Source organism: Jaculus jaculus, chromosome 23 (assembly GCF_020740685.1).
Source record: "Jaculus jaculus isolate mJacJac1 chromosome 23, mJacJac1.mat.Y.cur, whole genome shotgun sequence".
NCBI lineage: Eukaryota > Metazoa > Chordata > Mammalia > Rodentia > Dipodidae > Jaculus > Jaculus jaculus.
The window spans coordinates 5,409,513-5,421,409 of record NC_059124.1 but is presented as its reverse complement, the minus strand read 5'-3'; the positions used below and the strand labels follow the sequence as shown (position 1 = coordinate 5,421,409).

The following is an 11,897-nucleotide window of genomic DNA, read 5'->3' as shown; positions in this document are numbered from 1 at the left end:
GCTTTTCTTTTTCCCTTTTCTCTTTCTTTTCTTTCAAGACGCAATATTTTATAGCTTAGGCTGGCCTCCAGCTCCCTAGTAGCTGAAATGATCTTGCAAAGCACTCAGGAAGCTAAGAGAAGATCCTAGAGAATTCCAGGTCAGCCTGGAGCATGTGCATTTATTTTGAGATACTGTTTAAAAAATAGAGAAAGGGGCTGGGGAAATGGCTTAGCTGGCTAAGGACCCAAGGACCCCGGTTCAGTTCCCCAGGACCCACGTTACCCAGCTGCACAAGGGGGTGCACTCCTCTGGGATTCTTTTGCAGTGGCTGGAGGCCCTGGCGCGCCCATTCTCTCTTTCTCTCTATCTGCCTCTTCCTCTGCCTCTCAAATAAATAAATAAAATTAAAAAATAATAATAAAAATTAAAGAAGGAAGAACTAATCATGTGGGGTCAGTGTCTGAGTTTAGGAACATCCAGATGGAGTCCTGAGTGCAAACGGCCTGTCACCCTGGACTGACAGGTCACTGCTCCCTGAGGAGCTGCTCCCTCTCAAAATCAGGACCCTTCAGGTGTTCCCTAGGAGCCCCCCGGGGGCGCGTCCTTACCCTAATGCAGTGGGACATATAGTTAAACACCGTGGCTTTGAGGGTGAAGGCTTCTCCTCGCACGACAGAGTAGGGCAGGGTGAGCTCCAGGAAGAAGGGCTGGAAGGCCTGAAGAGAGATGGTGGGGGACAGGCCGAACCCCGTGGCCCTGGACAAGCACAGCGCGCTGGCCTTCCACTCCGTGATGGAGTCGGGGACGGTGACCGCCAGCTCAGTGCCACCCGAGGAGCTACAGGGGAGAAAAGAGGAGAGGAGGACGCTGAAAACAATATATATATATATATATATTTTTTTTTTCCCGAGGTAGGGTCTCACTCTAGCCCAGGCTGACCTGGAATTCACTATGTAGTCTCAGGGTGGCCTCAAACTCACGGCGATCCTCCTACCTCTGCCTCCCCAGGGCTGGGATCAAAGGCGCGCGCCACCACGCCCGGCTTCAACAATCTGTTTCTTTAGTACAGAACATAATAGCTGACCCTAGACCACGGTAACACTAAGTAACCAGCATGGTCAACTGGGGCTCCCAATGAGGTCTGCCTGTGTTCATCTCCCCTCCTCTTCGTCCTCTTCCTCATTTTTGTCTCTCCTCTCTCTTCCACTGTTCTTTACTTTTCTTTCTCCCCGCCCCCCCTCCTGTTTTCTACTATTTTTATCTCACAGGCAAATTAGGAAAAAAAAAAAAAAAAAACATTGTTTGGCTGTGAGATCAATGAACTGCGACTTAACCATTTACCAGAAATGAACAGGGAGGCGTAGACTAGAGAAGACTTGGAGCTTTGTTGAGCTAGGCTGACACCAATGCCTTCGAGCAGGATTTCTGTTTATTTTTATTTATTTATTTGACACTGACAGAGAGAGGAAGAGACAGAGAGGGAGAGAGAATGGGCGCGCCAGGGCTTCCAGCCACTGCAAACGAACTCCAGACGCGTGCGCCCCCTTGTGCATCTGGCTAACGTGGGACCTGGGGAATCGAGCCTCGAACCAGGGTCCTTAGGCTTCACAGGCAAGCGCTTAACCGCTAAGCCATCTCTCCAGCCCTTGAGCAGGATTTCAATTCTCATTGATACTAAATTCCACACCACACCCAACTCACTCAAGGGCCACCAAATCCCAGATCCACGTCTCAGGGAAATGTTTGCGGACGGTCTCTCTCACTTGCGTGGCAGAAGTCTCTGCTGTCATGGGCATTGGGTGAAGCATTCCTGCCATAGGTTGTGGGACTACTGAGGGAAGAGCACAGGAGGCCCGTGTGAGACTCGCTCTCACCCTCACCATCCATTTCTTTCTATTTTTTTTCTTTTGGCATTTCAACATAGGGTCTCACTCACACGATCCTCCTACCTCTGCCTCCCAAGTGCTGGGATTAAAGGCGTGCGCCACCATGCCCAGCTTAATTCTTTATATAATAATAAGTAAGCCCATCTATTTCATTAGTATGCAAATTTTTTAGCCTCTTTAATAAGTAATCTATATATTATATATATATGTATATGTATGTGTGTGTATGTATGTATGTATGTGTGTGTGTGTGTGTGTGTGTATGTGTGTGTGTGTGTGTATATATATATATATATATATATATATATATATATATATGCTGTTTGTTTTTTAAGGTAGGGTCTCACTCTAGCTCAGGCTGACCTGGCATTCATTATGTAGTCTCAGGATGGCCTTGAACTCATGGCGACCCTCCTACCTCTGCCTCCTAAGTGCTGGGATTAAAGGCGTGCGCCACCACGCCTCGCTCATAGAATTGTCTTAGTTGATTTATCAGTTTACATTTGATTTGCATACTTTCTTTTTTTCTTGGTTTTTCAAGATAGGGTCTTGTTACAGTCCTGGTGTAGCCTCAGAATGGCCTTGAACTCACTGTGATCCTCCCGCCTCTGCCTCCCAAGTGCTGGGATTAAAGGCGTGCGCCACCATGTCCAGCCTGCGTACTTATTTTTGCATGTGTGTGGTGTGTGTGTGTGTGTGTGTGTGTGTGTGTGTGTGTGGAGGCCATCTTTCTCTATTGCTTTCCAACTTATTTTTCTTGTGGTAGGGTCTCTCACTGATTGCAGAGCTCACTGATTTGGCTAGAGAAATTGGCCAGCAAGCCCTCGCTGTACTTTCTCAGGGCTGTGAGTACAGGCTTGTGCCGCCACACCCAGCTCTTAGGTGGGTACTGGGGGACTCAGAACTCAGCTCTTCACGCTTGCAAGGTCTTACCCACTGAGCCATTTCCACAGCTCTTCAGGGCCTGTTATATGTAGTTCTATGATAAATGCTACACAGACATTTCTGAAGAGAAAAGTGGGAAAAGTCTAAGAAGCCCTGTTACATGTCATGGAGACTCAGGAGGAAAGAAAAGAGAATGAGCTTTAGCTTGGCCAGAAAAGACTTACTGCCTGGATCTTTCTTAAAGTTTTTATTTTATTTTTTTAATTGTAGAGAGAAAGAGAGAGAAAGAGGGAATTGGAATACCAGGGCCTCAGCCACTGAAATCGAACTTCATCCAGACACCTGCGCCACCTGGTGGACATGTGCGACCTTGCGCTTGCCTCACCTTTGTGCATCTGGCTAATGTGGGATCTGGAGAGTTGAACATGGGTCCTTAGGCTTTGCAGGCAAGCGCCTTAACGGCTAAGCCACCTCTCCAGCCCCCACTGCCTGGATATTAATATGGTCATTGGTGAACAGAAAGCTGAGAATGGGGAGTGGGTTCCAGGGAAAGGGATGTGCATATTCACACAGGTGGGAAGACAGGCTTGTGAGTAGAATGTTTATTTTGGTTGAATGTCTAACAGAGCTGAGCAAATAGTCAGTGCTACTGTATAGAAAAACACCATTAGGTTAGGACAGTTAAGCCTGTGACGGTAAGACTTAGTGTGACAAAAAAGCACATGGACTCCCAAATTGCTCCTTTAGTGACAAACACAAACAGTACGAAGCTTGGCCACTGGCAAGGGTCTCCTGAGTGCTAACGTATCAGCTCTCATCATGGCTAACTTAGGCAGTGAATTTGCAGTCGGTAGGTCAGGAAGGAGACTACTGAAGCCAGACTATTGAAGGCTAGGATGAAAGGCCAAATTTGATAAGAGAAAGAGATAAGGGAGGAGGGAGAGGAAGAGAGAAAGGGAAAGGACAGAGAGGAGAGGGAGAAAGAGAAACACTCATCACTTCCGAGTCCCATTTTCAGCAAAAAAAAAAAAAAAAAAAAAAAAAATATATATATATATATATATATATATATATTGCTTGTGAACAACTTGCCAAAGAGGTTAGTGCAGAGTCACAACATCCAACATGGAGAAAACCAGCTTTGTTTAAATCCTCCCCCCACCCTGGTAAAGCATCATTTTTCTTCTTTTATTCTGGCAGACCAATAAATCATGCGCTTACCTCTTCTATAGTCCATAGACGATTCTGCATAATAGGGTTGAGGCAGTTGACAGAAATGAAGTTAGTCTCAGAACTTCACGTCTCCCTCTCTCCCCTACCCTCTCCACCCGCCCCCCACCCCAAACTCAACAGGAACCCACCTGGCTCCTTACCTAAGCACTGGCCTACACCCTCTAGGCTGCCATCCCTCCACAATGGCACGAAAGTCTCCGCAGATGCCATTCTCTCTCTCCCTCCCTCTCTCTCTCTCTTTTTCTCTTTCTCTCTCACTGCTCTCTTCCTTCCCTGAAGGTACTTGTGTTACCTCTGGCTGAACCATCTCTCTCCATCTGTCTCCACCTCCTGCCTGCTCTCTTCCCAACACATCTGCCACCCTCTCTCTCAGCTTGGGAGTGCCCCCACCCACCCATCCCCTGCCCTTTCCCAGCTTTACCACCAGCCACCTCGAGCGAGCGGAAACCTCAACTTGCTCTCTCCCTAAACCACCCCAACAAGCAGCTTCGGCGTTCTGTGGGTTCCTAGCCTCTCCCCACAACCCAGCCACCTTGCTCAGACTTGCTAAGAAAATGTTTCTCTATACCAATAACCTGCACCCGAGAACCTCTCTGTGGAACAGCCAATCCCCCACTCTATTAAAGCACGCTTCCCCACTTTCTGGTTTTCGAGCATACAAACAGAACCACATCTTTACCTACTGCGTAGGCCATAGGTGCTCCTGGATAGGTGGAAGGGGTTGACAAAAATGAAGTTAGTATCGGAATTCCCTTCCCATGCCCCTCTCTCCCCCACCCACCCTCCAACTCAACAGGAGTCAACTTGGCTCCTTCCCAGAGAGCACTGGTCTACACCACACACTGGTGGCAAGGCGCTCCCCTCGCTGGGCAGTCACCCCTCCCTAAAGGCATAAAAGTCTCCCCATATGCCTCCCTCTCTCTCTCCCCCCTGAAGGTGCTTCTCTCTGGTTGTACCACCTCTGTCCATCTGCCTCTGTCTCCTCCTCCCTGCTTTCTTTCCCCCCTATGTACACACCTCTTTACCTCCGTCTTTCTCCTTTCTCATTCTTCTCTCCTCCTCTCCTTGCGAGCCCCGCCCCCACCTGCTCCCCGCCCTTTCTCAGCGGGGTCACTTAGCCCCCGTGAGTGACAGCCTGGCCTGGCTCCCTCCCTAACTGTCCCCACCAAGCAGCTCTTGGACGGACCGTGCAGTCCACTGTGGACTCTCCTGGATCTCTGACCCCCACCCAGGCCTGGACTACCCTGCCCTGAGACGCTAAACAAAATATACTTATTTATGCCAATAGACTGCGTCCCAGGCCCGCGGTATGGAACATTTTTTCTTCCGTTACTCTAGCAGACAAATGACGTCCTTACCATAGCCCATAGGGACTTCTGGATAAGGTTGAGGCAGTTGACAAAAACGTGGCTTATGGATTTTAGAGTTGGTAAAAATATTTAATCCTATAGACTGAAAAAAAAAAAGAAAACATCAGATGTTATGTTAAAGCATACTGGGGGGAAACATGGACATCCTGATACTGGGATTACTTTCCTGAGTTTAGATTGCATTTTCACTGCTGCTTAACCCTCGGCTTGTGGGGTCGCTGTACCCATGTAAAGTTTCTGCACAGTTAGGAGAAAAGCTGCTTAGCAACACTGAGAGCCCTGAGGTGACGTTCACCTGGATAGCGAATGTGAACCGTGATACAAGCCCACGTCTGATTCTTGTTTTATTTTATTTTTTAAAAAATATATTTAATTTATTTATTTGAGAGAGAGAGAAAGGGGGGGGGGAGAGAGAGAGAGAGAGAGAGAAAGAGAGAATATGGGCATGCCAGTACCTGCAGCCACTGGAAACGGACTCCAGATGCACGTGCCACCTTGTGCATCTGGCTTATGTGGTTTTGGAGAGTCGAACCGGGATCCTTTGGCTTTGCAGGCAAGTGCTTTAACCGCTAAGCTGTCTCTCCAGCCCCCTGATTCTTATTTTTAAATATTGTCTGGCATACTTTGATGCCTCTGTAGTTATCCAGATGTATCCAACTAATTGAATGTTTTAGTCTTAGATGTTATCTTCCTTTTCCTCACAAAATATCTGCATGCATATGAATGGATGTGCATATATATATATATGTATGTATATATATATATGTATGTATATATATATATATATATATAATGTATGCATATGTAGAGAGCTTATGAATTTATTGCAGAGAGAATTTTTTCCCTTGAAATTGTAGGTTACATTGATTTTGCAATTTATCTATTGGAAAATATGCCTTTCCTAAAGATCTGTACTCAATTTACCCTTCAGAGATTGTCCTTTCTCTCTCCCTCTGTTTTTCAGTTTGTTTCCTGTGTCTTTTTTTTTTTTATACATTTAAAAAATTTATTTATTTATTTATTTGAGAGCAACAGACACAGAGAGAAAGACAGATAGAGGGAGAGAGAGAGAATGGGCACGCCAGGGCTTCCAGCCTCTGCAAACGAACTCCAGACGCGTGCGCCCCCTTGTGCATCTGGCTAACGTGGGACCTGGGGAACCGAGCCTCGAACCGGGGTCCTTAGGCTTCACAGGCAAGCGCTTAACTATTAAGCCATCTCTTCAGCCCCAAACAGGCAGCTTTAATATAAATTTTAATTTATTTGCATGTACTTGCATTTGTATAGGCATATGAGTGTCTCTTGCCACTGAAAATGAGTGACAGAGGAATGTGCCACTATTTGGGTGACTGGGGAATTGAACCTGGGTTGGTAGGCTTGGAAAGCAGGTGCCTTTAACCACTGAACCATTTCTTTGGTTTTTTCATCTTTTTTTAAAAAAATGATTTTTAAAAATTTTTTATTCATTTTTATTTAGTTAGTTGAGAGTGACAGAGAGAGAAAGAGGCAGATGGAAAGAGAGAGAGAGAGAGAGAGAGAGAGAGAGAGAGAGAGAGAGAGAGAATGGGCACACCAGGGCCTCCAGCCACTGCAAATGAACTCCAAACGCTTGCGCCCCCTTGTGCATCTGGCTAACGTGGGTCCTGGGGAATCGAGCCTCGAACCGGGGTCCTTAGGCTTCATAGGCAAGCGCTTAACCGCTAAGCCATCTCTGCAGCCCTTTTTCATCTTCTTAATTGAAAGGTTACTTTCAGTGTTCCTGTAATACTACTGACCCTACACCAAAGGCCAAACACTGCAGTTTATGTTTAAAATTATTCTTTCATTAATACAACAAATATTTATTGCACAAGCGAATACCAATGAGGTACTCATATATTTAAATCTCTAAAAGTGGGGGAAGGAAGGAAGGAGGCAGAAAAGGGAAAGAGGAAAGGAGAGGGTTAGGAAAGAAGAGAGAGGATGAATTAGCTTAAGATCAGTTTGATTAATGCTTTGAGCATAAACAGTAAACCATGTGATTAAAAATAAAAAACCTATTTTTTAATATTTAATTAATTAATTTGAGAGAGAGAAAGAGGTAGAGAGGGAGAGAAAGAATGGGCATGCCAGGGCCTCCAGCCACTGCAAAGGAACGCCAGACGCATGCGCCCCCTTGTGCATCTGGCTTATGTGGGTCCTGGAGAATTGAACCGGGATCCTTTGGCTTTGCAGGCAAATGCCTTAACTAACCACTAAGCCACCTCTCCATCCCCAAAACACATGGTGTTTAAGACCCCAGAGAAATTCATGTTTGGATCTCTGTACATATATAAAGTAGTCTCTGCTTCTGAGCTTTTCGATTTTTTGAGAGAGAGAAGGAGAGAGAGAGGGAGGGAGGGAGAGAGAGAGAGAGAGATTGAGAGAGAGAGAGAGAGAGATTGGAGATGGGTGCGCCAGGGCCTTTCAGCCCCTGTGAACAAACACCAGACGGGTGCGCCCCCTTGTGACTATGCTCGGTGTTGCATGCTTGCGTCACTGTTGCGAACATGGGATTGGGAAGACAAACAGGATTTCTTAGGGTTCACAGGCAAGTGCCTTAACTGCCAAGCCATCTCTATAGCCCTTCAAATATTATTATTTCTTTTTATTTTAAAATTTTTATTTATTTATTTATACTTGCTTTTTTCTTTTTCTTATTTTAAATGTTTTCTGTATTTTAATTTATTTACTTGAGAGAAAAAGAGAGGGAGAGAGAGAGAGAGAGAGAGAGAGAGAGAGAGAGACAAAGACAGAGAGAAGAGAGAATGGGCACACCAGGGCCTCCAGCCACTGCACACGAACTTCAGATGCATGCGCCCCCTTGTGCCTCTGGCTTACGTGGGTCCTGGGGGAATCGAACCTGGGTCCTTTGGCTTTGCAGGCCTTAAGTGCTAAGCCATCCCTCCAGCCCCCAAACATTCTTATTTCTGTTATTCATTGTTTTGTTAGAGTGAGGGGAAGATCAGAGCCTAGAGCTCAGAGGCTCCTTGGTTGGTGTCAGTTTTGGGGCCTGGTTACCTTAAAAATGCTGAAAACATCATCGTCGCTCATGTCCTGCTTTGGCGTGTAAACGACCCCGTTGTGAACGATCTCATCGGCATTGAGGCAGCTTTCCTCATCCTCAGCCGTCGGGTTTACATAACCCATGCTAGGGAGAGCCTTTGCTGGTAGCAAGTTATACACCTGCAAATTCGAGAGAACAAAGGAAAATTCTTGCTTGTTTTATTACTTTAAAAATATTTAGCTGGGTGTGGCGGCGCACACCTTTACTCCCAGCACTGAGGAGGCAGAGGCAGGAGGATCACCATGAGTTCAAGGCCACCCTGAGACTACATAGTGAATCCCAGGTCAGCCTGAGCTACAGAGAGACCCTGCCTCAAAAAACCAAAGACACCAGCAACAACAACAAAAAATTTAAAAAAATTTAAACATGATAATGTCCAATATGGATTTAAGAGATTCATGTTTTATTTTGCTTTGCTGTGATTGTGATATGGACAGAACAGAGTCACAGACAGGTATTAAGTGTCACAGTTCTTAATCTTTTTATGTAAATTTAGTATTTTTTTTAAGAAAAAACTTTGTTTATTTGAGAGAGAGAGAGAGAAAGAGACAGAGAGAGGGAGAGAGAGCCACTGCATATGAACTCCAGACGCCTGCGCCCCCTTGTGCATCTGGCTAACGTGGGCTCTGGAGAATCGAACTGAGGTCCTTTGGCTTTGTAGGCAAATGCCTTAACTGCTAAGCCATCTCTTCAGCCCCCAAAAATTAATATTTAGGAAGATGAAATGTGGTGGTTTGGATGTAAAATCTTCGTTATAGGCTCTTGTGTTTGAAAATCTCATGGCCTGCTGGTGGTATTATTCTGGAAGGTCGTGGAAGCTTGGTGGTGCATCCTTGCTGGGGTCATGTGAGTTTTCTTTCTTTCATTTTTGGTTTTTCGAGGTAGGGTCTCACTCTAGCCCAGGCTGACCTGAAATTCACTGTGGAGTCTCAGGGTGTCTTTGAACTCATGGCGATCCTCCTACTTCTGCCTCCCAAGTGCTGGGATTAAAGGCGTGCGCCACCAGGCCCGGCTGGAGGCACAATCTTGTCAGAGGCTGGCTTGCATCTTGAACCTCCTTTCTGATTTTTCCTTTTCTTTTCTTTTTTGTTTGTTTGGTTTTTCACTGTATCCCAGGCTGACCTGAAATTCACTATGTAGTCTCAGGGTGGCTTTGAACTTATGGCGATCCTCCTACCTCTGCCTCCTGAGTGTTGGGATTAGAGGTGTGTGCCACCATGCTCAGCTCCTAAACTGTTTTTTTCTTCTTCTCCAGATTCTGGCAATTCTACTTACTGATTGTACTCCAGTGGAGGTTCAAGCCCTTTCCCCTGAGCTCCCACAGAGTCCCTTGGAACGGGCCACCTTGTACTTCTCCGCCCTGTCCCCCTGCTGTTCCCATGAGCCCTGTGCCATCAATAGCGACAAGCCGGGACATGCTGGACTCCTGGAAGCTACTGACGAGAGCTCCGCCCAACATCAAAGATCTGGCATTGTTGATGTGTTCGGGCAGGACGTGGATGCCGTTCTGGGCTGGATGGCTGTAATGAGCCACGCTAGTCCCCGAACGAAACAGCGATGTCCCCCCGGGCAGACCAGTCTCAGGGCCAGGCTGTTGTCTCTGAGCAGGACTGTTACCTCATCAGAAAGAGTTACCTTAACAAGCCCCAACTGTCACTGTTCCAAGACGTTGAAACACTGTCTCCCTTGTCCGCATAGATCCCTCAAAACAGCCCTTAGGGTATCTAGTGGGAGCCAGTTCTTTCTCCAGTCTTGCCTGCTCCAGCAGTACACCAGTATACATGATGCTTTAGCTGTCTTGATCTTGCCACTGTAACTCACTAGCCCAATATGATATTTTTTTGGTAATATTTATGTGAGAGACAGAGAGGAAGGGGGGGGGGGAAAGCCAGGTGTGGTGGTGTATGCCTTTAATCCCAGCACTGGGGAGTCAGAGGCAGGAGGATCACTGTGAGTTCAAGGCCAGCCTGAGACTACATAATGAATTCCAGGTCAGCCTGGGCTAGAGTGAGACGTGTCAAGTACTTTGTTCAATGACTGTTGGATTACACGCTGCCCGTTTCTCTAAAGATCTTGCCGTTTCCAACCGCAGCCTTGCACGTGAGCATTTGGTGACATGGAAGACTGAAATGCCACTTACTGACTGAGCCGAGAGTTCATCTTCTGGCTTCATCAGAAACACACTCTGGTCCACTGCGCGGAGGGCGCAGAGGGACAGCGGAGTGGCCGTGACCTTCAGGTGGGTGTCTGAGGCTGGCAGGCTCTGAGCTGAAGAGAAACTCAAATTTACCTGCAATGAAGATATGATTATAGCAACATTTATTTGTTTGAGAGCGCCAGACAGAGAGAAAGAGGGAGAGAGAGATAGAGGGAGAATGGGTGCACCAGGGCCTCCAGCCACTGCAAATGAACTCCAGCTCTGTGTGTTCCCTTGCACATCTGGCTAATGTGGGTCCTGGGGAATCGAACCTCCAACCTTAGGCTTCACAGGCAAGCGCTTAACTGCTAAGCCATCTCTCCAGCCCTCGTTCTCATTCTTTCTTATCCTTTACACAACATTCTTTCTGTGTGTGTGATGATTAACAGTCTCAACCCTCTCTTCTATTTTATTCTACACTTGTTCTCTATCTTGGAGCAGGATTAAGAGAAGAGCTTTCCCAGGAATTCCCAATTAAACACCTTTGGAATAGCCTGGATTAGTCACTTCCATAACTGGTGAACTACGAGTTGATTTTGAAACCATTGAAATCGAATCTTTTATGATGTTGAAAACACTATGGCGGTACTGACCTCTCTCTGTATGGTGTTTTGTTTTCTTTTTTCAATTTTTTTTTAAATTATCTTTTTTTTTTTTGTTTTGAGGTAGGGTCCCACTCTAGCTCAGGCTGACCTGGAATACACTATGGAGTCTCAGGGTGGCCTCGAACTCATGGCGATCCTCCTACCTCTGCCTCCCAAGTGCTGGGATTAAAGGCGTGCGCCACCACGCCTGGCCAGTGTAGTGTTTTGATGTGAGAGACTCTGTGAAATCAAACAACTATGGCGATAGTCACATGACATTCAAAAGCAGAGTGGTACAAATAATTGCCATTAAGGGTTTAATGGGCCATTAAAAAAAATCAAATATCTCATATACTCCTTAGATTTAACAGGTCTGGAAAATTCAAAAAACTAAATAATATGCATCTTAAGACTTAACTGTTTTGAAATAAAGAACAAGAAAAGTGGGAAATAACGGAATTTTTTCAGAGTTCTTTTTTTTTTTTTGAGGTAGGGTCTCACTGTAGCTCAGGCTGACCTAGAATTCACTCTGTAGTCTCGGGATAGCCTTGAACTCACCGCAATCCTCCTACCTCTGCCTCCCAAGTGCTGGGATCAAAGGCGTGCGCCACCATGCCCGGCTTTTTTCAGAGTTTTGCTTTAGCTTTGGCCAGTAGGAATTTAGTGATTAGTGAA

At 46.2% G+C, this 11,897-nt stretch overlaps 1 protein-coding gene across 1 annotated transcript in view; it reads right to left on the bottom strand.

Annotated features, from left to right (window-relative positions):
• LOC101610287 (pregnancy zone protein-like) overlaps nt 1-11,897 on the bottom strand; it is a 54,331-nt gene that overhangs the window by 6,478 nt on the left and 35,956 nt on the right. The window contains exons 15-21 of the mRNA XM_045139708.1: nt 10,582-10,731; nt 8,396-8,560; nt 5,345-5,438; nt 4,666-4,689; nt 3,975-3,998; nt 1,684-1,813; nt 627-819 (exon numbers count right to left, since the gene is read on the bottom strand). Of these exons, the coding sequence (XP_044995643.1) occupies nt 627-819; nt 1,684-1,813; nt 3,975-3,998; nt 4,666-4,689; nt 5,345-5,438; nt 8,396-8,560; nt 10,582-10,731 (780 nt within the window). The remainder of the gene's footprint in view (nt 1-626; nt 820-1,683; nt 1,814-3,974; nt 3,999-4,665; nt 4,690-5,344; nt 5,439-8,395; nt 8,561-10,581; nt 10,732-11,897) is intronic.